The sequence below is a fragment of the Neovison vison genome, chromosome 6 (genome assembly GCF_020171115.1).
Source record: "Neovison vison isolate M4711 chromosome 6, ASM_NN_V1, whole genome shotgun sequence".
Taxonomy (NCBI): Eukaryota; Metazoa; Chordata; class Mammalia; order Carnivora; family Mustelidae; genus Neogale; species Neogale vison.
Genome location: NC_058096.1, coordinates 84,477,972 through 84,505,220, shown reverse-complemented (window position 1 = coordinate 84,505,220; position 27,249 = coordinate 84,477,972). Strand labels below are relative to the sequence as shown.

Below are 27,249 nucleotides of genomic sequence, written 5' to 3'. Positions count from 1 at the left end.
TTTCAAACATTCAGCAATATGTTCCAGTTTAGCAAACAATGGGCTGGCACAATTGGTCTTCTTGTCCTCCTTCTTATTGGCATTCTGCTTCTATTCAGAAAAGTTCACCAGTGGAGAACACAGCAGCAAGAGCAGAGCCGAGCTATAGTGCAAGCCCTTATGTCAGTAGAGACTGGGACATCTCCCCAGATATGGCTAAGCATGCTAGATCGGTAGTCAAAGACGGGTAAGATCAGTAGAGAAACATACCAACCTAAGACAGGACAGAGATCATCGATATCTTGTGTCTGATGACGGGTAAGGATGTTTTCTGCTACTGACGACCTAAGACAGGCACGATCTCTGCCATAAAACAAAAAAGGGGGAGATGTCAGGGACCGCCTCCGGCCGGGAAAATCCCCGCCATTACAAGATGGCGTTGGCTCACTGCCAGCAAAATACGCTGCAAGTAAACAATGAACTTTCTGGTGAAGCCCGCCTAAAGGAGGACATAGTCATTGGCTGTTTCAAATTTAATCAGCATAGTAACAGGACTCTCATTGGCTCTCCCCATTGTTTGGCCCCTTATTGGTCACCTTGCTCGCTGATTGGTCATGCAAACGTATATAAGTGTGTAGACTTGCGGAAATAAAGAGAGAGAAGATACATCTGAACCGGGGCTTCTTGTCGTCCTTGCGGGTCGAGGGCGACAGCCAACATTACCCTGACACCAAAACCAGATAAACACACTACAAAAATAGAGACGTACAGACCAGTATCTTTAACAAATATAAATGTAAAAATCCTCAAATAAAATATTATCAAGCTGAATCCAACAATACATTAAAAAATTATTTAGCATGATCAAGTGATATTTATTCCTGGGATGCAAGTATGGTTCCATATTCACACATTAACTAATGTGATACATCACATCAATAAGAGAAAGAATAAAAACCATATGATCATTTCAATAGGTAAAGAAAACACATTTGACAAAGTACAACATCCATTCATGATTAAAAAAAAAATCCCCAGCAAAGTTTACAGGGAACATTCCTCAACATAATAAATATATGAAAAAACCACATATTTGATGGTTAAAAACTGAGAGCTTTTCCGCCAGATCAGGAACAAGACAAGGAGGTCCATTCGCACAACTTTTATTCAACATGGTACTAAAAGTCCTAGCCACAGCAATCGGGTAAGAGAAAAGAAATAAAATGCATATGAATTGGTGAGGAAGAAGTGAGCTTTTATCACTTTTTGTAGAGGGCATGATACCAAATATAGAAAACCCTAAAGACTCCACCAAAAAACAACTGGAACTGATAAATGAATTCAGAAAGAATGCATAGCACAAAATAAGTATATAAATCCATTCCATTTCTCTACACTATGAATGAGGTAGCAGAAAGAGAAATTAAGAAAATAATCCCACTGACAATTGCTCCAAAAATAATAAAATATCTAGGAATACACTTAACCAAGAAGGTGAAAGACCTATACTCTAAAAGCTATAAAACACTGAAGAAATGAACTAATGACACAAACTAGTGGAAAAGTGTTCCAGTTCATAGATTGGGAGAATAAATATTGTTAAAATGTCCTACACTACCCAAAGCAATCTAAAGATTTAATGCAATTCCAATCAAAATACCAACATCATTTTTCATAGAACTCAAACAAACAATGCTAAAATTTGTATGGAATCACAAAAGACCCCTAATAGACAAAGAAATTTTGAAAAAGAAGAACACTGGAGGTATAAAAATCCCAGATTTTAAGATACACTACAAAGCTATAGTAATTAAAACAGTATGGTACTGGCACAGAAATAGACACAGAGATCAGTAGAATAGAATAGAAAGTCCACATATAAACCCACAATTACATAGTCAATTAATCTTCAACAGAGAAGGCAAGAATATGTAACGGGAAAAAGTCTCTTCAACAAATAGTGTTGAGAAAGTTGGACAGCTATATGAAAAGAATAAAACTAGACCACTTTCTTTTACCATACACAAAAATAAACTCAAAACAGATTAAGGACCTAAATGTGTGAGACCTGAAACCCTAAAAATCCTAGAAGAGACCACAGTCAGTAATTTCTGCAATATCAGTCATAGTAACATTTTTGTAGATGTCTCCTGAGGCAAAAGGGAAACAAAAGCAAAAATAAACTATTGGAAATATATCAAAATAAAAGGCTCCTGTACAGCAAAGAGAACAATAAAACTAAAAGACAACCTACTAAATAGAAGGATCTGCAAATGACACATCTGATAAAGAGTTAGTATCCAAAATATATAAAGAACTTATATGACTCAACACCAAAAAACCCCAAATAATCCAATTAACAAGTGGGCATAAGACACGAACAGACATTTCTACAAAGAAGACATCCAGATGGCAAACAGATACATGAAAAAATGCTCAACCTCATTGATCATCAGGGAAATGCAAATCAAAGCCCTAATGAGATATCACCTCACACCTATAAAAATGGCAAAAATAAAAAACACAAGAAACAACAAGTGCTGGAGAGGATTAGAGAAAAAAGAACCCTCATGCACTGTTGGAAATGCAAGCCAGTACAGCCACTACGGAAAACAGTATGGAGGTTCCTCAAAAATTAAAAACATAACTATCATATGATCCAGTTATTACACTACTGGGTATTTACCCAAACAATACAAAAACACGTATCAGAAAGGATATATGCACTTCTATGTTTAATGCATCATTACTTACAATAGCCAAATTATGGAAACAGTCCAACTACCCACTGTTAGATGAATGAATAAAGAAGAAGTGATATACAGAATACAATGGTATTCTACTCATTCATAAGACATAATGAAATCTTGCCATTTGCAGCAACATAGATGGACATAAAGAGCATCATGCTAAGCAAAATAGGTCGGTCAGAGAAAGACAAATACCATATGATTTCACTCATATGGGCAATTGAAGAAATAAAGCATCCAAAATAAAAGGAGAGAGAGAGAGAGAAATCAAAAAACAAACTCTTAATTATAATGAACAAACATGGTGACAAGAGCAGAGGTGGATGGGACAGGGTGGTGAAATAGTCGAAAGGAATTAGTGGTACACCTATCTTGATGACCACCCAGTAATGGAGAGAATTGCTGAATCCCTTTATTGTACACCTGAAACTAATACAACACTGTATGTTAACTATACTGGATTTTTTAAAATGATACCAGCCACTTGTCTTATAAAATGGATTCTGGACTTGTCACATTATTCTATGATTACATACTGATTTAAAATTTTTATCAAGAGTACTATATAGGTGATACTGTATTCTTCTTACACATGAGGAAATAGTTAATGTCAGCTGGTCCCACTTTCAGCAATGTTAATTTGTGTAACGTGGTGTCTTCTGAATCTCTTCACTATAAAATCACATTTCCCCCTTGGTAACAATTTAAGTGATATGAGGGGTGATATGTTGAGATTCTGAAAATGCCCTGAATCCTCAAATGACTTTCACATCCCACTGATAATCTACTTTATCAGAAATTTAGAAGAGTTGTCTAATTCTGTCATTTCTTTTACACTGATTAGCTGGCATTTTATGAAGAACAGGTTTCCTCACTCTTTCATCCTTTCTTTTTAGTATCACTGTTAACCCATGGACATCTGAAAATTTTATTTAATGCTGTAACCTTTAAAAGTTATTATTATTTTGATGTTCAAATGGTCCTGAAATATGCCAAAGGGAGCTCCTTCATGTCATCGTGTGTGTGTATGTGTGTGTGTGTGTGTTTAATGACAGCTTGAGGTTTTCAGAATTCCTTTGTTTCTTTTTTCCAGCTTTATTGGAATATAATTGGCAAACAAAATTATAACATATTTTGCTCATTTGATATATGCATACATTGTGAAATGATTCTCACAATCAAGTTAACATACCCATCACCTCACACATTTACTTTTTTGTGTGAGAATGTTAACATCTTCTCTTGGCAAATTTCAAACGTACAGTAATACAGTATTATTAATTATAGAAACCATGTTGTCCATTAGCTCCTCAGAACTTATTCATCATGTAACTAAAAATGTGTGCCCTTTGATCAGTCTCCCTCCATTTTATCTCCCCCCTGCCACATCCCCGGTCCCTGGCAACCACCATTCTGCTCTTCATTTCTATGTGTTTGTATATAAGTGATACCATATTGTATTTGTCCTATGTCTAGTTTACTATATCCTATTGGCTCATCCATATTGTCATAAATGGAAAAATTTCTTTCTTTTTAAAGACTGAATAATATTCCATTGTGTGTGTGTGTGCGTGTGCGCGCGCACACATTTCTTTTATCCATTCATCAATCAATAGTCACTTAGGTTGTTTCTATATCTTGACTACTATGAATAATCCTGATTAAAACATGGAAGGCACAGGTAACTCTTTGAGACAGCGATTTTGTTCCCTTTAGACACAAACCTAAGAGTGGGATTGCCAGATCATATAGTTCTATTTTATAATTTTTTAAAGAACTTGCATACTGTTTTTCATAAAGGCTGTACCAATTTACATTCTTACCAATAGTATACAAAGGTTCCCTGTTCCATATACCCTCATCTATGCTTATCTCTTGTCTTTTTGATAATAGACATTTTAACAGGCATGCAGTAATATCTCACTGTGGTTTTTATTTGCATTATCCTGGCTATTAGTGATGTTGAGCAATTTTTCATCTACCTATTGGCCATTTGTATGTCTTCTTTGGAAAAACTTCTAGTCAAGTCCTTTGCCCATTTTTCAGTTGAGTTATTTGGTATTTTTGCCATGGAGTTGTATGAGTCCATATATATAACAGAATAAAGTGGAAAGGAATAAAATAATGATATTATTATATAATTTTATATGAATATTAACCCTTTGTTGGCTATTCATTTCCAAATATTTCCTCCCAATACACAACTTGCCTTTTCATTTTGTTTCTTTTGTTGTGCAGATTTAATTTGATGTAGTCCCATGTGCTTATTTTTGCTTTTTTGCTTTTGTTTTTGGTGTCAATGTCAAATCCAAAAAAAAAAAAAAAAAAAACATTGCCAAGACCAATGACAAGGAGCTTTTTACTGTTTTCTTCTAGGAGTTTCATATGTTTAAGTCTTACATTTATGTCTTTAATCCACTTTAAATAGATTTTTGTTTATACTGTAAGATAGGGGTTCAATTTCATTCTTTTGAATATGGATATCTAGTTTTCCCAATACCACTTATGGAAGAGATTACCCTTTCCCCATTGTGAATTCTTGGTATCTTTGTCAAAAATTAATTGATCTTAAATACCTGGGTTTATTTCTGAGCTCTCTATTCTATTCAACGGATCTATATGTCTATTTTTACACCAAAGCATACAGTTTTCATTACTATAACTTTGTAATACAGCTTGAAATCAGGAGGAGAACTGCCTTGATGTCTGGCACTACAGACTCACCTATATTTGTCTGCTCTATACCTATAATGATCCATTTATCCTAGGGGTTTTTTTTTTAGCAATGTTATTACAGTAAAAGCTGAAAAACTGATGAACTAGAAAAACAACAGTGCTGAAGTACTCAGTAATACACCAAAAAAAAAAAAAAATCAAATTAGGGTTATGTGTGTAAACATTAATCATTAATATAATTTTGAAAAGTTCCTCGATTGGTTCTTTTCACTATACTGTAGGGATTTAGTTGGGTTTTTTTGTTTTTGTTCGTGTTTTTGTTTTTTAGCTATATCTTCAGGAATTAAGATACAAATCAACATGTGAAATCAGTACTCAAGAAACTAAAAGCTAGGGCGCCTGGGTGGCTCAGTGGGTTAAGCAGCTGCCTTCGGCTCAGGTCATGATCTCAGGGTCCTGGGATCGAGTCCTGCATCGGGCTCTCTGCTCAGCGGGGAGCCTGCTTCCTCCTCTCTCTCTCTCTGCCTGCCTCTCTGCCTACTTATGATCTCTCTCTGTCAAATAAATAAATAAAATCTTTAAAAAAAAAAAGAAAGAAAGAAACTAAAAGCTAGATGGGTGAAGGGTATTAAAGCACTTGATGAAATCTGGGTGTTGTATGTAAGTGATAGATCACTGAATTCTACTTCAGAAACCAATACTGCACTGTATGTTAACTAAATAAAATTTAAATTAAAAAAAATAAATGGAAAATAAAAGACATTCCTTTTTCCTAAAAGCTGGTGAGGTTCTTTTATGTTATGCCCACATGAAACCAGACAACTGATCAATTTGACTGATTCTTTCCAGTTGGCCAGTTTAATAAAAAGAAAATGTAGGAAGCCTAAGACTAAGTCAGACAAATGGGTTTATATTGGACTCAGCTCTGCTTCTCCAAGGGAGGGGATCTTGTAGAGAAGATCTACAAGATCTTCTCCAGATCTTGTAGAAAGGAAGGCTGCTGCAGGCCATCTGCAAGCACTGGACAGCTCCAGAATCATCTCATTTCATCCACTTGCACATTGGTGTCCTCGTAGCTGACATTTACTTCATCTCATTCCTTTCTTCCTAGTTCTTCCATTATGATACAACCACTGCATGCTTCCCCGTTTTCAGTGTGGGCCAAGTCTCCTGATCACTGCTCTTTCTTCCCTCCCTTGGCCCTTGGTCCACTGACTCTAGTAAGAAACTCAGTAGCAGCCCCACCCACAAGCTCTGTGGACCGCATGCTTAAAGAACCAACCTGCCTATCTACCAACCTCATGCACACAGAGTCTCCATTCCCCCTTGGTAACACACTGAAAGACAGTATTAGAATAAAATCTCATTAAAGCTCAGGACACAAAACTGGGTGTAATGAAGTTACCATTTTTGTCACTTTCATGAGTTTCTCTTTTCCTGCCAAGACTGGCAATGACTGCTTTTATGGGGGGCTCTTCTCTACTACTGGAGGCAGTGTAACGTCTGAAGTCACACAGACTAGCTCCTCTTGTTACCAGCTCTGTGAACCTGAAAAAGTTACTTAATGCTTTTAAGCCTTAATTTCCTCATCTGGAATTGGATATATTAATAGTAGGTATATTACGGGTCCAAAAGAGTTGCACAATATCTGGCACTTTGTAATTCATCAATTATATGAGCTCCCATTATTATTATTATTATGGCTTTATTCTCACTCCCAGGGAATTTCACCAAAGACATCCCTACCGACTTTCATGCAAACAACTTCCAGATTTATTAACTCCCTTCATCCCTAACATGGTCTTTAAACTCAAGAACTGTCCTAGAAAGATCCTTTGAGGCTTCTTTAGCTCCCCAAACTCAACATTTCCAAACAAATCTTCTCTAGTACACTCAATTTTTTCCTCACAATATTTTTCACTTTTTATTTTTAGACAATTATGGATTTGCATGCATTTGTTAGAGATGATACATGAAGATCTTATATACCCTTTACCTAGTTCTTTGCTAGAGAAATGTGATAGAAATTGGAAGGTTTTAATAGATAGACTATACTGAAAGAATGACATTTGCAGATGGTAGTAAAACTTGTTTTACATTTCTCCCATTGAAGAACCTCACAGCATACACACAATTAAGAAAAAAAATCCCCAAATCTCCCCCAAAGAGTGTTGGTAGCATTTTCAGTTGCTTCCTCCTCCCACCTGGCCCTGGTTTCAGGGTTCACTCTTTCCAGCCCTGAGCCTATATTTGATTGGCCTAAGTCATTCTCCATGCCAGTGTTTGGTTTAGGAAGGGGCCCATGACACAGCTCCAGGCATAAGGCACAAGAGAGAATCTAGTGGGCAGTTTGTCTTGCCCTTAAAAAAAAAAAAAAAAAACAAGGGCGGGAGAAGGAGCCATCTCATCTTTCTGTCTCTGAACATTGTTTTATAAAGATGTATTCAGAGCTCCTAAAATCACCACACAACTATAAAAGGCAAATATGAGCCAGCACTGAACACAGCAGAGCAATAAGATGGAAAGAAGAGATTAGATTTCTCTAATGAAATCACTAAGCCTCTGAAAATACCCAAAACCCCTCTGTCTCAGGATATCTTGTTAAGCAAGATCATGGGTGTTCTGTTTGGGGCCTACAAGAGTATCCCAAATAAAACAGCAATTATAAGTGGATCCAGTCTCCAAGCCTGCCTGACATGCTGATTTTTAAGAGAAAACCTATAGTTCAGTTGGTTAACAGTGTGTTCATACTCAAAGTGAATATTCTAGAAGAGAAACAGTCAGCTCTGCTATATAACTGGTAAGAAAGAGCAGTATAAAAAGCACAGGCTCCAGAAGCAGGGAACCCAGGTTCAAATCCTACCTTTGCAGCTCACCAGCTGTGTGGCCTTAAGCAAGACAATTTATTTAAGTTGTTCATTATGCCCATGGTAATACCTACCTCATAGGTTTATAGGGAGTATTAAATGCAATCATGTAATAATAAAGGGCCCAAATAAATGTTAGTTTCTTTTCCCCTAATTAATCCTTTGCCAAAATGAAACACTAACTCAGTTTATTAGACCATTAATTCAGACACTTTGTTTCCAGCAGGAGTTACTCTGACAGCAGAGCTGGTGTCATCAAGAGTAATTCTACTGAAAAGGTTCCAATCTTAACATTTCCACTGTGAAACCTAGTGTGGTGCAGAAAGGATCAGGCAGGTTTACTTTCAACTCCAGAGAAAATTGATGTGACGATAACCGCAGTGGAAGGGTTTATATGTCCTTGATTGTTTTATTTTCACACCTTAAAAAGGTATGTGAGTGGAATTAATGGTCTGCAGTGGAAGTGTGCTTGTAACAACTTTTCCTCCAACTTATTTCCAAATTTCGTTACATTTCATCAAAAGCTAATCACATTATACTGATATCATTACCAAACTCCCCAGAAAAATCAACAGACTATTTTATGGATATGTTGTGTTTGAAGTATGAAAACAAAAATAGAAGTTGGCATTAAAAAGAAATACACTTTATTCTTGGCATGGCAATACAGGCTATTATAAAAGTATTCACCTTTTATAATAAATGAATACGAGTTTTGTTTACTTAAATAGTCAATGATCTAGTTATACTTGTGCACTAACAATAATTAGGATAAAACTGGTAAAAATTTACCTGGAAGATAATTTGACACCAAAATCTTTAAAAATACATTTATACTTTGACCTAGAAATTCCACTACTAGGAATTTATTTTAAAGAAAGAATCAAGGATTTGTACAATGATTTTTTTCAAGAAAAATTTTTCTTGCAGGAAGAAAACAACCTAAACATTCAACATTAGACAATTAGTTAATCTTCTTTGGATGGAAATGCCCATCCAAAGGAATACTACACAATCATTAAAATGAAGTTCTAGAAAAACATTTATTGGCATGGAAAGGTGTGCATGATATATTGCTAGGATTTCAAAGGCCATAAACTATTTACAGACTGCTTTACAGTTTTGTTTTTTAAAATATATTTATTTATAAAAGTATCAAAAATGCATACCAGAATAGATGCAAATGTTGTTTCTTTCTAAGAGTTTTTATTTCTTCTGTTTGATTCTATGCATTTTATTCTGTATGCAAAAATTAATTTTATAGTAAAGAAAATTAAGTTTTAAAAAGCTCAAAAGAATTAGTAAGTTTACTTTGAAGCTAAATAGCAAATAAATCCCCTCACTATTCATTACATGGATTCTGAGCTCTGGTTTCTCAGATTTCCCCCAAAATCTGATTTAAGAAGTTAAAATTTAAGAGACTCACCTACCTCATCTTACTGTTGATCAAAAAATGGAAAACTGCTGAGTTCTATTTCTGGCTGGAGGTGGTCTCTTAAGTCAAAGATTCCCATGCTCCTGCAATGAGGCACAGTGAAGTTTTAAACACTACCTGTTCAGTTAGCTCTTTATGATTCCAGGGTAGCTTTCTCTAAAAAGAAAGAAACTGGCTGGTGTCCACTCTGGGATGCTGCTCTTGGATGTCATCTCCAAGTGCACAAAAGCTCTGGTCTCTACTAGAGTCATGCCTATTGTATCCACCTGGACTCTTATTTATTTATAATATTATTAATAATTATTATTGTAGCTGGTGTTTATTGACCCTTGCTCTAATGTTCCATATATTCTATCAAGCACTGTTCATACATTATTTTGTTTAAACTCTTAAAAGCATCCCAGGAAGATTAATGCTATCCTTATTCCCATTTTATAGATGAGAAAACAATTTTCCCAAGATTACATAGCTAGTAAGGAGTAGAGTCAAAATGGGAACCTGGATCTACCTCAATTTTATTAGATGTCCCTTAGACATTTAAATGAGTGTGTTTATAATTCACATTAGAGAGAAATTTCAATTGGTCATGCCTGGGTCTTCCTAAACCAGAATAAAAATGATTTCAAGAAAATATTAGATCAATAGTACAACCAAAGTAATGACTCTGCTACACAGCCATGACCTTGGCTACCAGTGGCAAGGACAGCCAAGACATAACCAGGATAACCAAGAGCCCTTGTGAGTTCAGCTCCACACTGACTTGCTTAAGCTTGTCACTTAACCTCTCTAAATCTCAGGTCCTTATGTGGAAAATAAGCTTTATTATACTTCTCTTAAATACCTCATTTATGAGTATCAAATGAGACAATGTATGTGTAAGCACTTTTAAAAGCACAAAGGGCAAAAATCTTGATTAACCTCTCCCTGCAAATTACTTCTGCCCTCAAAACCCAAAAGCAATGTAACTTTTATATTGCATTTTGCAAAAGACTAAGTGACTGAGGGGCTTTAGATACAGAGAAACAATGTTGGGGGAAAAAAATCCCACGTGTAATGTTTTCCCATGTTTAGCATTCAATTAAGTAAGTCCTGAGGAGAAGTCACTGAATAGATGTTACATTCTCCCATTTGAGGCTGTTTGACTTAATGTTTCCTCTCCAAGTGCATGAACTTTTGAACAACAGGAATTTTTGCCACAGGACTTAAGACTCTCCTGTGACTTGATGTCAAGAAATCTCCTTAGTCATTTTGGTTTCTGCTCCCTGGGAGCAAAGTTGAGGCTTTGACTCTGAGTTGCTACACATTCTGTTTTAACTTAGGATAACATTTGGCTCAATAATTCAAAAATATTACACCAAGGCTTAGGATTATACTTGCATGATGGAATAATTTTTTAAAAAATTAGTATCTGGGGAATAGAGGAAATGAAGGGATTTTTCTTGACCATTTTAAATTAAATTTTAAAAAATTTAAATTTTTTAAACTTTAAATTTTTTAAATTTTAAATTGTAAGAGCAATACATGCCCATGTTAAACAATTCAAATAGCACATGTACAGTGGAGGGTAAAAGTGCCCACTCAATGCACAGTTCCACTTCTCCTTAGTAAACACTACTGAAAGTTTTTCGTATATATTTGGAGAGTTTTTCTATGCTTAAATAAGCAAATGGATATAAATATATCTATTTTTTTAACAAAAACAGTATCATTTATTCTATACAGACTGCTCCAAAAAAAATGCTCTTTTTTCCTCCTAAAAGTACACTTGTATAGTTTCTCATATCCACTGCTATGGATCTAACAGTTTTAAAATCTTCTCTGCAGTATTCTATTGCATGGCTCTACCATAAATTATTTAAATATTTTTTCTGTCTATATATTTAGTTGTTAACAGATTTCTAACATCACAAATAAGTTTGCAAGCAACAATTTCACCAAATCTTTACTCAATTATGTATTTTACTTAGAAGTAACATTGATAGATCACAAGAGATGTGCATTTAAAATGGTGTCAGATATACTAACAGCATTTTTCACAGAACTCGAACAAACAATCCTAAACTTTATATGAAATCAAAAAAGACCCCAAATAGCCAAAGCAATATTGAAAAAGAAAAACAAAACTGGAATTATCACAATCCCAGATTTCAAGATATACTACAAAACTAGAGTAATCAAACAGTATGGTACTGACACAGAAACAACACGGAGATCAGTAGAACAGAATAGAAAGTCCACATATAAACAATTACACAGTCAGTCTTTGACAAAGGAGGCAATTATATGCAAAGGAAAAAAGTCTCTTCAACAAATGGTGCTTGGAAAACTGGAGAGCAACACGCAAAAAAAATAAAACTGGACTGCTTTCTTTCACCATATACAAAAATAAACTCAAAATGGACTAAGGACCTGAATGTGAAACCTGAAATTATAAAAATGTTACAAGAGAGCACATGCATCGAACATAGCAACATTTTTCCAGATATGTCACTTATATATGGAATTTAGGAAATTAAACAAAGGAAAGGAAAAAAAGAGAAATATTGAAAAGACTCTTAACTATGGAGAACAAACTGATGGCTGCCAGAGGGGATTTGGGTGGGGGATGGGTGAAATACTTAAAAGGATTAAGAATGCATTTATCTTGGGGCGCCTGGGTGGCTCAGTGGGTTAAGCCTCTGCCTTCGGCTCAGGTCATGATCTCAGGGTCCTGGGATCGAGCCCCGCATTGGGCTCTCCGCTCAGCGGGGAGCATGCTTCCTCCCTCTCTCTCTGCCTGCTTCTGATCTGTCTGTCAAAATAATAAATAAATTCTTTAAAAAATTAAGAATGCATTTATCTTGATGAGCACTGATTAATATACAGAATTGTCAAATCACTATATTGTACACCTAAAACTGTACATGTAACACTGTATTTTTAACTACACTGGAATTAAAATAAAAATACTAAAATAGTGATAGATATTCCAAACTGCCATTTAAAGGTTGTTGTACCAATTTAATCTTTCCTTACAACTGGTATGCAAGAGCCTAACTTTCACCAACAACAGTATAGACTGTACAAGAAACTGTTAGACTGAGGTATACATAATATCAATGACTCGGTGGACACTGGATACCAAGAAACTGTAAATCCCTGCCTTTAAGTATACTGTGAATTATCAGTCTTCTCCTTCTGAAAAGAAACAAGATTGCAGTGAACCCAGCCTCATCAAGAGGGTGCTTAACACTTAACACGCTTATCCTGTGCCAGGCACTATTTCTAGTGCTTTACCTGCATTAAGTCACATGTTCCCCCCACCAATCCTAAATGGAAGGTACTTTCATCATTCTCATTTTACATGTGAGAAAACTAAGCACAAAGAAGTTAAGTAAATTTCTCAACATCATGCAGATGATAAGTGACAGAGTTCAGATTTGAACCTAAGAAGCTTGAGTCCAGAGTCAAGTTTTTAACCAATGACGCATCTATCTGACTCTGCACTTAATGATGTGCCAAACATACTTATTAAATGCCTGTTCAATGCATGGACCATCTTATCCTCACAACAATGTGAGTACTATCCCTATTCCTCAGAGATATTAAAGCGGCTTGCCAAAGTGACAGAGGGAGAATTAGTATGCAGGCATGTCTAATTCTGAAGTTTCTATTTATTCTACAGCACCATACTTCTTTAGAGAAGCTAGTTGTCATAATATCCATTTTACAGTTAGGGAAATCAAGTCTTCAGAATAAGGTGTATAAGGAGGCTAAACAGGAGTTGTCCCTATCAACAAACAGAGGCACGAATGGCTATATCATACCTAATTCTTCCTTTATCAGAGTTATATAAAGTTCGAGTATTTATGTAAAAATGTGTAAAGAATGAAAAAGATATAAGAAAATACGATGTGCAAATAGGATTTCACAACTGATTAAAGAAGGAGGTGAGGACGAGAGTAATCAGAGGGGACTTAACACAAGTTTGAACTGGGTTAACAGGAGGCTGATGTATAGGAATCAGAAAGGTTGAAAGTCTGGGCTCCAGAGTCTGGGTTCAAATCTCAGCTCAGGCACTTCTGACTTTGTATAACCTTAAATAAGTTATAGAATTCTCAGTACCTCAGTTTCTTCATTTGTAGTATGAGGATTTTAATAGTAAGTGAGGACTATACAAGATAATGCATTGAAAGTATTTAGCACTGTGCCTGGCCCATAGTAAATATCCATGAAAGGTTATGTTATTGAATAGACATTGAAATACTATTTATGGAGGTTATTGATTATGATAAAATAGAAGAAATGCTTGCTTTCACAAAATCTTCCACAGGATATGATAGAGCTAATGATGATTAATTTAATCTTCAAATTATTCTACCTTCAAATATCTCAAACTCAACCCTGTGATATTTTTTTTTTTAATTTCACTTCCTATCACTCCCAGTATGGTGCCTCTTCACTATGCAACGTTATCACCTTGATGTCTCCTGCTAACATCTTTCTTTTCCCTTCACCCCAAATGCCTATTCCTCCCATTTCCATCAGTTCCTGGTTAATAATGTCCTCCAAACTCACCTTCTCCAGAGCTTCCTTGACCAGCCTGCCTGCTCTAACCACCCCAGCTATGATCATTCCATTCTATGGGCAAACCCTAGAATGGTATCATTTTGAAACTAAGAACAAATGAGTATATATGTGTGTGTATACACACACACACACACACACACACACCATGCAGATAGATATATGTATATCTATATCTATATGGTTCTCAAGCTATGTTGAAGGTGTGTGTGCCTCTATAAATAATTGTTAATGATGGAATAGGAATAGCATCTCCTGTCTAAAGAGACAGATAAGAACCCTCCTGCTCCACTCACTCTTTTGCCCAAGGATAGAAGATGGCTTGGCAAAGCTATGCTCAATAAATGCTTACTTTAAGAATGAATGTTTTCAGTTATAGGTGCATGGTCAGTCTACAAATTATATTTCTAAATCCTCTTTCTATATGTCAGCCTTAAGAAATGAAATATTTCATAAAACAATCTCAGTCATATAATGGGGAAACTAATGTATAGAGGAAGTGTTCTACAATCATTTCAGGTATTATAGATAATACAAATGTGTTTTATACAATAAAGGCCTGGTCTACCATACATCTAAAAGGCAGTAGGAAATCATAATTAGAAACAGAAACAAGGCATTTTTCCTTTCACTATTTAGTATATGCAATATTCCTTACAAAATGGCACTGAATGTTTTCCTGCTGCTACATAGTGCCATATAGGCTCAGAAAAATAAGACCTCTTTTTATGCCTATGAAACTGACTTCAAATAAAATAACCAACCTCAAAGGTTGGTTGAATGCAAGGAATGTTTTTACACAGCCCAGTATTTGTATATATGCATTAATGCATATTGCAATACATATTTAAAAAGTGCTACTAAATCTCCAACCATCCTCTACATTCAATTTGAAACCCTCATCAAGAGATTCACATTCAAAGACAAGCTTCCTACATCAAATAGGTCACAATATTAGGTGCATTTAAATACTGGAAATGAATGGTACTTAAAATAAAAATCCTTTATATACAGAGCAATACATGAGTATAACATTAATAGCCCACACAGGTTTTTAATGGCTCCTAATATAATATGCCCTTTCAAGGAACCATTCATACATATTGAAATGCATTTTTACTATGCTACTTGGAGTAATTACGAATTGGACAAGGTTGACAAAAATCAGCCTTAAAAGTTAGGTAATTTTCTTAAAATATACATAATATTCTGTAAGTTCACAGCTCTCTAAGTGATAAAATATTAGATCCTGAATGCTAAAAAGTAAAAGTAGCTTTCAAAATGATTTTTAAGACTATACATTTTTATTGTTACAATTCAGTAAACTATTTTACCAAAGTTTACAGTCATCTCCAACTCAAAGCCAATAAAAAATCAATTGTTTGTTTTATAATCAATATCACAAAGCAAAAGCAATTAATAGCCAATGTAAAATAACCTATTTACTACCTCATTTTAAATGTAGTGAGGAACTTAACAAGAATGCATTAATATTATCCTAGTCTATTCCACTTAACAAGTTTACTTTTAAGATGTTTCCATTTTCAAATATCAAACCCACTGTACATTTAGAAAACCTACTTGGGAAAATCTATTATTATTTAATTTCTCAAAAAACTCCACTTCAACCTACTTCTCTTTGAATTCTGAGTTGCTACACTATTCTCATCTTTACAACAATAATTATTGATCTCTCAGGAGCAAGAACATCATGTAAAGTGAAAGAATTATTATAATATGAAGATAAGAAAGTGAATAATAATTAAGTTGTATATCTTAAACATAGAGCACATTATAGTCATAATTGGCTTACCACCAGTTAGAAATATATATACACATTTTTCAAAATAAGCCTTTTAAATAAAGTTATACAAGCATCTTTCTAGCTTAAAGATTTGAAATAGCAATTAAGTCTGAACCTTAAATCATTCATCTCTATAACTAGAAGAGCAAGTCCCAAGGATGTAAATCTCACCCAATGAGACAAGGGATGCTGAATATATTATTAATTGCTAAGTAATTTCTTAATTTTAGAATCTACCACCCAACACTGGCAAATAAATAATGTGATTTATGAGCCCAGACTCTCATGGTGCTTTACTAGAGTTCAATAAACACATGCACATCCTAAACGTACAGTGTAATTGTGATTTCTACAAGCCAGGAAACATAGCAGGACTCGCAATAGCAAATCTACCCCATCTACTTATTATTCAAGCAGTAGTATTTAGAATACCTAAAATGCCTGCTGAACACTGCAGCTCAACGTCCCCCTGGGGTTACTTCTAAGCAGAACCACATCTCTTCTCCTCAGTGATTAGTGAGTTTTAAGAAGGCAGGTAACATGAGGTAGAAATTCTTATGCAGCAGAAGATAACTCTTCTCGCCAAATTTTCAAAAACCAACACCCTCACACCACAAATACACACACACACACACACACACACACACACACACACTCACTTTTTTTTTTTAAAGAAAGAAAGGAGGGTTTTTCAAATAGGTACCTAAAACATGTCTTTTGCAGGGGGATGAAAAATGTATTTTTCCTCTACTTGCTGCTGTATAAGATATTTACAGATCTGATTAGAAAACCTGTATGTACGTGAAAAGTAGTGCTTTCAGGGAGATTTCTTTAGTGAAATCTGCCTGTGCAAAATGTTATGCAAACATGCCTACATTAACAAGGACACACACATGCACATCTAGACCAATAATTAAGATTCACTGTTCTACAAGCTCCCTTTGACATTTTTTAGCATGCATGTTATTCAGAAGACAGATTTTTAAAAAAAATAATAAGCAGCTGCATATAATGCATGCCAAAGTGGCATGTTTAGAAAAGCAAATACATTACCAGACGCATTTTGAAGTTTCTGGAACACCTGCAGGTAAAAGGAGACTGTGAATCGGAAGCTGGCACACGGTATTCCTCAGAATCACAGAGCTCCGTGTGACTGTGGGGGAATGTAAGGCGAGTGTGAGGCTGGAAACCTTTGAGTTGAGCTCACTCTAAGCATCAGAAAGCCTCAAAGAGGGGAAAGAAAAAGGCAGCCCACAGACAGCTAGATGAGAAACTTCTGGCACCTCTCCAGCTCAGGAATGAATTCTCTGTAATTTGGAGACGTATAGTGATGGAAATGAAGAGAAACTTGGATTTACGGGTGCATTTGCTCAGCCATGCAGAAATGGGCAGGTAACAGTCTCTCAGCTCATTTTAAAACAGTCATTCAAGAACAAGACTGAATCAAAAAATTAACAGGAATCCTTTTTTGAAAAAATAAAAAGGCTACTCTAGCCAGTTTCCCAAGATGCTTTTACAAACTTCAAATGGATCATTCCATCAGCTATTTGTTGCACATTTTATTAATCCCAGTGCAGAGGTAAACTGGAAAATCTAATTCCTTTTATGTAGAAAACTGGATTTACTGCTTCTTTTTATAATGCACTTTAGTCATATAAATACACAGATTTACTTACAGAGTTCTCATTCCTTGTGTAAAACCACTACTGTTTGGTCCAGATAAAATGTTAAAAGGTTTATTTGCAGCTTTTCAAGGAAGTAAAGAAAGAATGTTTTAATACTCAAAAGGTAAGCTGAGTACAGATATTTAAATGTTGAATTTGAAGCAAAGAGAGTATAAAGGAAGAGCCCTAAGCCATTAAGTGGTACATAAGAGATATGGTACATGAGCATTGAGCAGGCAGGTAGCTCAAGTCTATAAATATATACATAATTAAGGGTAGGAAAAAAAGAGCTTTGGCAAATTAACTTCTTAGAGACAATAGCTGTGATTTTGTTTAGGCTTACAAATAAGTCAATAATGTCTGGGGAACACATGTGGACCTCACCTTGTCTGAAAAATTCCACAGCTCACGAAGAGAGAGTAAGGTTGGAAGAATCATACACTGGCAATCTATATTCAAATGTAATGAGGAGAAGGACAATATTACCATGAAGAATGTTGTCATATTACATTGTGCCTATGTGGCTTAACTACTCATCCAACCTTGCAAATAGCCATTTGTCTGGACTCACTAGCGAATGTGGTATCGATGGGAGGGTGGAGGTGGGAGGCAGATTTTATTTGTTTTACGACATATGCACCTTTGGGAGTCTCGAGGATAAAATGCATGGGATGAATGTAGGAGTGATTCTCTTTTCAAGGCCACATTTATGTAAAATAAATTCAAAGTGCAATTAATAATGACCAATTAAAAAAAAAAGAAAAAAAATGACCAATTAAGCTATTTATTATTTTAACTCTTGAGGTCAAGGGCAAAACAGTATTTATGTTTATTGATAAAATGCTGATGGCAAGACGGCTGAAGATGGCTGGGCTCACCTTTAATCACTCTCAATAAACATGAAATGACTGAGCAGCCTTTGGGCTTCCTCATATTTCAGTGCCCAGTCTTTTTTGTCTAGGATGTTTCTTCTTATCTCTCCACTGCCATCTGCTTCATCCATTTATTCAGAAAATATCTAGTGAATTAGACACTCCACTTTGTGGGAAACACAGAGACACTTAAGATCATCCCTCAAGGAGCTTACCATTGTCAGGTAACCACAATAGGTCCCAGTAAGGGATCACACATTGGAATTACTTACAAATACCGGTGCTAACTGCCATCTCTTCTTGTATTTTGGATTCATTTTTGGTGGGGGGAGGCAAGCAGAGTTTGTACACATGTTCTGAAAATCTCCCTAGATGATTCTGATTTAAATCCCCTCTTCCACGCCATGAGACTAACAACAATTCAAGATGATTATCAGCCCTCTAGTAACTGAGAGGAGGATATCCCATCCACTGCTGCATTACACTCAAACTCAACAACTACTCAAGTTGACCTGTACTCCTGTGTCTTTCTTTGCTCATTTCTCTACTATGGGGACGGCCCATATGTAATCAATGTGACACAGAGCCTGAGTCTGCAAGGTTCTAAAGGGATTTGGAAGCCAAAGCTGAAGGAAAAAAACAAAAGCCCAAATCTTTTGGTTCATTCATATAACTTCTTCAGGTCTGTTTCCTTAGCTATAATTTCTTTACTAAAATTTAAGAGTACCTTCTTCGAGAAACCCAGTTCTATGCCATGCTGACACATACACAAGAGCACATCTGAGATTAAAATTTAGAATTCCTGACTTCTACTATCTTACTGCTTAATGTACCTAGTCAGCAAATCAAATCTCATGACGGTGAAACTTCAGCCTGAAGATCTAGGGCCTCAGCACCATAGGGCTTCTCCTTCTCCATTTTCCCTTGGTGGGGACCATGGAGGAATTCAGAGCATGAAAACAAGCATATTATCTGCCAACTCCACCCTCTGCTTCAGCAGCTACCTCAGATCTGGAGGAACCTCTGGTAAATGACATCCAACCATCAAGCAGAATGGTCTCACAGCTAGAAAACAGGCTACCATCTGACCTCCTTCTCCCATGGCCATCCCATTCAAATAAGAAGGTGGTTTGGGCCCTTATGAGAACAGCTCCTCCAGGCTCTACTTCTAAACTGTGGTGGTGGAGGAGTATCCCATGCCATTCCTCAGAGGTATAAGAACAGAATATGGCCACCACATCCTCAGAGGCCAGGCTGCCTGCGCTTTTGGCTTTCAACACAGTTCATTCTATGTCCCATAAGCCCACCCAACATGAGCATAAAAATAGCTCAAAGAGGAGGGCTCATTCAGCCTCCTTCCCCCACTGATTGTCCTGTGCTCAACATCACCTTCATTCACTCAAGAAGAAACCAACCTCAGCAGATATTTTTAAGATAAAGCTCATGTGTTCAACTAAAATATAAACCTCTTCATATAGCAATTCTATGAAAAAGTGAATGTTTGCTATATCCTCTAGTTCTCAGCTAAGAAAATCAGAAAAGCCTGACCTTCAAACACTAAGAGAAGGAAAAGTACAAATTCCCAAAGATGGTAGCACTGCAGAGACATTAAAGACAAAAAGACCTGAGTTTGAAGACAGGATTCTCTACCTAGAGGATATGTGTCTTTGGGTAAGCTGTTTAAATTCCCTCATCCTGCTTCCTCTGCTGTAAAAGAAAAAAATACCCTCCTTATCAAGTTATGTTGAGAGTTAAAATATGAAAAGTTCCTGAGGCATCATAAGTTAACTACGAAATAGCAACTCATGTCTTAATGATCAAAAGTATCCGATTGTCTTCAATATGCCATTATCCTATAAAGAAAGGGACTATGCTTTAGTTATTTTCATATTCTTCCTACCAGTATGTCATGTACATCCACACTCATTCCATAAGTTTTTTTGAGCACCTGTCACTCCCACATTTCACCTAGGTGCCAGGGACACAGCATTGGGCAAGACAGTGGTGGTTCCTGCCCTCATGTTGTTCACAGTGCATCGAGGGAGACAAAAGTTAAATAAATGCCATGAATAACTAAAATATATGTCTTAGTCTATTCAGGCTGCCATAACAAATACCATAGAGGGGGTGGCCTAACCAATAGACATTTATTTCTTACAGTTTGGGAGGCTGGGAAGTCTGATGTCAAAGTGCCAGCAGATTTGGTTCCTGGTAAGACACTTCTTCCTGACTTGCAGACAGCCATTTTCTCACTATATCCTCACATGGCAGAGAGGAAGTTCTGGTGTTTCTTCCTTTTCTTACAAGGACACTATTCTCACCCTGGCGGATTCAACCTCATGACCTCATCTAAACCTAATCACCCCCCAAAGGTCCCACCTCCCAATAACCATCAGGCTAAATGTTAGGGCTTCAATGTATGAATTTTAAAGAGACAGAAACATTCAGTCCATAACACTATATAAATGAATTAATGAATTAGTTAATGATAATCCTTTTAGTTGTTTTATTTATAATAGCCCAGACTATGTCAAGGGCACAAATGGGAGAAAATTTGGGACTGCTTCCAATAATTATCTTCAAGCTTAGAGACTCAGGCTGATGGGGTAGGTCTCATTAAGTGGCACGTTTCCCCCCAGGAGCCATCCCCTGAGACCCATCAGGCTAGCTAGCCCAGGCAGCACTTTGATCTGTCCTCAAGGTCCCTTCCATCCCACTGGCAAAACGTTCTGGTTCCTGGACTTACTGTTTTACATCCAAGCTGTCTGAAATGCAATAACATTTTTTTTAAAGAGCAACCGGGATTTTAATTAAAGTACCAGGGATCCAGCCAAAGACATTTTTCTAAAAGAGAAGAAATATCTGTTTTTGGAGACAGAACATTTCGTAATAGAGATCTCATATATTTTGATGAATGATAATTAGCGACATGGACTGTACCCTCACAAGAATCCAACCGCAGGGTTTATGTGTGTACTCATATGCATGTATGCACATATGTGTGTGTTTAGTGCTCATCCTGCCTAATGAACACTGGGTCAGGGAGACAAATGCACTCTAGTTACTTAAACCATTCAGATATTTAAGGCAAACAAGGTTAATGGAACAATGTAAGGGCCTGTCTCTTAAGGGCAAAAGATTACCTTTTGTTCTCCCTGAATTCCTTTGATTTAAAAGGCTTTGGCTCCAAGACTCCTTGCAAACAGCACTAAATAAGAATTCAACTTCTGCAAGTGCTGGTTGGCAGAAGTTTACCATATACCTAATGCTGAGGGAAACCATGGGGGATACTGGAATTCCATGCCACTCATACTCATAGGTAAAGGAATTTAAAATAAAACAAAGCTCCAGTATCCTAAGTGACAGTCTGGCAAAATTATTCTACCTCTGGGATCTATTTTTATAAACTCATTCTTACTGCTTGGAAAATCCCTGGCAATTCTCCACACATCAAGTCAGTCACACCAGTCAGAAGCTAAAGAAAGTAAGCTTCAAAACCATCCAGCTGCCTCCATGGACCTGAAATCCCCTCCACATACCAGTGCAGGCAACGGTGCACCCATGTCCATTTTGGGGCCATCTGGGGGTCCATAGATACTACAAAATTGAGGCATTAGTGGAAGACTTGTAGGAGCTGGCAGACCATCTCAGGCAGAAGGGCTGGAGGCTTAGAGGCCTCTGGTGCCTACCCATCCCCAGAGGCATGGCACTGCCATGAGGCCAGTAACACAGATGGTGCCCTGCACAGACAGCTGAGAGGCAGACGGCCATGGCTCTGTGTGAAACGTTAGCCAAGTTGCTGGCTGGCTGCCATTATTGGGCCTGTGGACCGGGAACAGAAAGGTGGGGTGGGGATATTAGCCCCTTTTCCCTGACATTATGGGTGTTATTTATCTGGACCTAAATGGTGAAGGATAAGGAAGTGATTTTATGAGAGGATAATAGACGCTGTCATGCTAGAGAGACATCTCAACCCTAAAAACTAATTTACCTGAGGGAAAATTGATATGATCCCCCCCTCTGGTAAAACAACAATCATTAGGCTGAAACACTCCTAACCAAGCTTTTTACATCGATTCCATCTGGTGATAGCAGATATAAAATCATAAGATACTATAATACACACACATACAAGTCTATATTTATTGTTATGTATATTGCTATAAAACAAATATAGGTATTCTTTAAGTGACAATAGCAAGTGACAATCTTTCAAGCCCTGAAAGGCCAACCAGTGGAAGAAAATGAGAACAGTATGCAAACACCACCCACAGAAATCCAAAGTATGGAAAGCAAGTGACTAGGAGTCCATTGCCAACTGCAGATTAAAGAAGTGACATCTATGCACTGATTCTCAAAGCATACAGAGCATGCAGCGCTTCACGGCAAACACAACTGATCCTCACTTCAAAGGAGATGGGCCCATGCACCATGTGCTACAGAGGACAAGCACTGGACCAGGAGTCCAAAGATCCAGGGTCTCACTTGCTGCTCCATCACCTAGCACTGTGACCTTAGCTTCAGATTGCCCATCACTGTGGTGGGGATTATGTCTGCCCGGACCACATTATAGTGCTGCTGTACAGAAGACAACAACATGTATACTGATTTGTGTATCAATCGAAACACAGCATACAAATGTATTGTGGTCTTATTGCCCTACCTCAGCCCAAAGCATCAGAGTATCACTAGTAAATCACTACTATTCCAGCCCCATAATGTCTTAGCAAAGGGATAAAGTGTCTATAAAAACCCTAAGAAGGAGTCAGTGTATGGAGGATTAAACCATAAGAAAGAGAGAGACAAGAAAATCAAACTCCCACCCCCCATGCCTAACAATCCGGCCCAGTCAGGGGTAATGCACTTCAATTAAGCACTAGGCTTCCAGAGAGCCTTGTAGATTGACTATCAAAATTCTTGCTCGACTGAACTGAAACCTTACAAAGTGGCCACCACTAAGACTCACCAAGGAATTCCTCACATAAACAGTAGTCGATGTCAATTAACCTTTGTGAACATGAAAAATAAATGGAAAGGTTGAGGAATTAACAGGGAGACAAACACAGATGCCATACACAAGCATGATGTTACAGTAAATGCTACAATCACATGGTAGTTAATTTTAGTATAGTAGGAATGGCTCTCATGATAAAAGATCTTTTCTAAAAGTGGAAGTACATTACAAATAGGGGCTGAGTCTAATCTATATTTTCCCCTATCATACTCTGATTAGTCCCACATCTGCACTGAGTACAAATATTTATTGAAGATACCATATTGATGTCTTCCAAATGTCTGAAGAATCAGTAAATATAACTGCATTCAGCTGTGTATCTTCCAACTTCCTTAATTGATGATTCGAACAAAATTAATTAAGTTCCTGAATTATGAAGAAAGCTTTTCTCCTAAAGGGAAAAATGGATAGAACTTTTGGAGTATAGAACTGAGTGAAAACTTAACTCGAATCCAATACCAGCCTGGGGTAATAATGCAGTTGGAACCTACCAACCTCCCACCCCTTCACCTAGCCCCTTTCTCTTCACATCCCCACCTCCATTGAGCAATATGTGGGGCCTGACATGTGAGTAGGCAACCCAGACAAGTATAAGCTCTATTCACATCACTGCCAACCCACGGCCATGAACACCCCCATTGCACATCCCTTGGGCTTAGATATGTACACACTAATTATGCAGTCCTGCCCTCAAGATTTTAGACCAGAGAAAGAGGGCTTCAAGGGTTCTGGAAATGACTTTGGGGTATTTAAGTGGGAACTTCTGAAGTCTAGTCTAGTTTATGAGACCATGCTCTAAAATGGGGGCCAGAGACTCCAGTGAGCAGGTTCCTGGGTTCCTTAATCCTTGACCTAATAGGAAAGGGTGTGACTAGAGAAAGACACAAACCTGGGTCCCTAAGATGCAGGGCTCAGCACAGGAACTTTCGGTACCCAAGTTTCAGGAAGTAATTTTTTTTTTTAAAGATTTTATTTATTCATTTGACTGAAGAGAGAGATCACAAGAGCAGCAGGCAGAGAGAGAAGCAGGGAAGCAGGCTCCCCGCTGAGCAGAGAACCCAACGCGGAGCTAGATCCCAGGACCCTGAGATCATGACCTGAGCTGAAGGCAGAGGCACTCTGCCACTCAGGCACCCCTCAGGAGGTAATTCTTGAACCCATGTCTAAATGCATTTCTAAACTGTCCTATTTCTGTGATTCCCTTAATGGTAACTTTGATGAATAAATAATCTGTATCCATGGTTCATTTTTTTAATCAGCCTTTTTTTGTTAGCCTTTGATTTTGCTACTTGTCACATTATAACTTGTGTCCTCACTACCTAGTATAATTCTTTTCTCTAGGAACACTCATAATTTTCTTCTTACCAAATTAAATTGCCCTTGGTATTTCTCCCCCACTTCCCACTTTTAACTGTTAAGATCATTCTTCACCTAGACCCTATGTAGCCTTGCTCTTTGTGCCCCTTTAATGCTACTTTCATTTTCTTCTTCAGCTACTACTTTAAATTCCCTTCATTCTATATCCATTCATTGAATGTAAGTACTGCTCTGGACCAAGTGTCCTTCTAACTCTGCACATAGATGTTCATCTACTACCATGTATATGCCCAAAGGTACTTGTTCGATTTCTTTGACCCAGAATGTATCTACCTTTTTTGTTTTTTAACACTTGAAGACAAAGTTTTCAAAATACTTTCACACTAACTCCACTCAGTCCTAATCACTCTAGACAGTATAAAATAATGCCAAAGTTAGGGCTCCGACTCTGGATGAGTCAGAGTCTAATGTAAAAGCATGAGAGATGGTAAAGAGGATTCTCCTTATTTGCCAAGGCTAACTGATTGATACTATCGATATTCCTAGAGTCATGTTTCTCCCATTCTGATATGGACAGGAATCATCTGGGGATCTTGTAATGGAAGTTCTGGTACAACAGGCCTGGGTGGGGCCTGAAAAGCCTCTCCACTTAGGTGATAGCTGGGCTGAGGCCTGACAAAATGGAAATAACTCAGACAAGTAGTTACTAAGGGACAACCTCTCAAGATAGGAAACAGAAAGTGTTACAGCCCAGATTCAGGAATTAGATCAGAGTGAAACATATTTGTCATCCTAGGAGTGTTTAAAAAAACAAAAACAAAAACATAGACTTATATTCAGGTAATTATGTGTTCTAATATCAACTGACCCACCATGGACAAGCTATCTAACTCATTTTCTATCAAAAAAATTATTTCAAGTTGGTGCAGCCTCTTTGGAGAACAGTGTGGAGATTCCTCAAGAAATTAAAAATAGAGCTTCCCTACGACCCTGCAACTGCACTCCTGGGTATTTACTCCAAAGATACAGATGTCATGAAAAGAAGGGCCATCTGTACCCCAATGTTTATAGCAGCAATGGCCACAGTCGCCAAACTATGGAAAGAACCAAGATGCCCTTCAACGGATGAACGGATAAGGAAGATGTGGTCCATATACACTATGGAGTATTATGCCTCCATCAGAAAGGATGAATACCCAACTTTTGTAGCAACATGGATGGGACTGGAAGAGATTATGCTGAGTGAAATAAGTCAAGCAGAGAGAGTCAATTATCATATGGTTTCACTTATTTGTGGAGCATAACAAATAGCATGGAGGACAAGGGGCGTTAGAGAGGAGTAGGGAATTTGGGTAAATTGGAAGGGGAGGTGAACCATGAGAGACTATGGACTCTGAAAAACAGTCTGAGGGGTTTGAAGTGGCGGGGGGGGGTGGGAGGTTGGGGTACAGGTGGTGGGTATTATAGAGGGCACGGCTTGCATGGAGCACTGGGTGTGGTGAAAAAATAATGAATACTGTTTTTCTGAAAATAAATAAATTGGGAAAAAAAAATTATTTCTTGCCAATTGTTAGAAACTTTGCTAAATGCCAGAGAATATGACAGATGTGACACTACTCTTGGGAAGCTCCCATTCCAGCCCTCTCAGCCTGTTTCCCCATCTATAAAATGGCTAAATAATGCTACTTTTGCATTAGTCATCAAATGAAATAATGTCTTAAAAATTTTGGTAAATAACACTTAATAAGTACTTAATAATTATTAGAATCTCTATCTTTCCTTACATATTTGGCAATATAATGTTGACAAAGTGTATACACTTTTTGCATATTTAAAATTGATTTTTAAATCTGTTTTATTTTTCCCCTAAGATTATAAATCCTTGAATTTAGAAAACATAATCTCTTATAGCTGCTTAGCACCTTGGTGAGCACTGCACTCACAATTCTTCAACAAATATTTTACTGAGTGTCAAATAAATAAATAAATAAATAGTTTGGTTATTATGTTATAAGGAAAACTAGAACCAGATAAGAGGAGAAAAGAGTGATGGAGAAGGGGAAATGTTATTATACTAAGAGTAGCCAGGGAGGCCTCACTGACAAGGTCACATTAAGGCTGAACTGAGGAGTGAGGGTGCAAGCACTGTGAGTTTCTGAGAAGAGTTTTTAGGCAGAGGAAACAGCAAGTACAGAAGTCCCAAATGTTCTATGTGTTTGGGGAAAAGCAAGGAAGCCAGCACAGCAAATTCCTTCATTTTATAAAAGAGAAAGTTGAGGCCTTGAAAAATAACTTTGGCAGACCC

The 27,249-nt window shown here is 37.1% G+C and overlaps 1 protein-coding gene across 1 annotated transcript in view; it reads right to left on the bottom strand.

The window, feature by feature from the left end:
- The window catches only part of IQCJ (IQ motif containing J), a 208,923-nt gene extending 191,645 nt beyond the window's left edge, over positions 1 to 17,278 (bottom strand). The window contains 1 exon segment of the mRNA XM_044254813.1: positions 17,131 to 17,278. Within this exon segment, the coding sequence (XP_044110748.1) occupies positions 17,131 to 17,139 (9 nt within the window). The 5' untranslated portion in view covers positions 17,140 to 17,278.
- Positions 17,279 to 27,249: the final 9,971 nt, after the last annotated feature.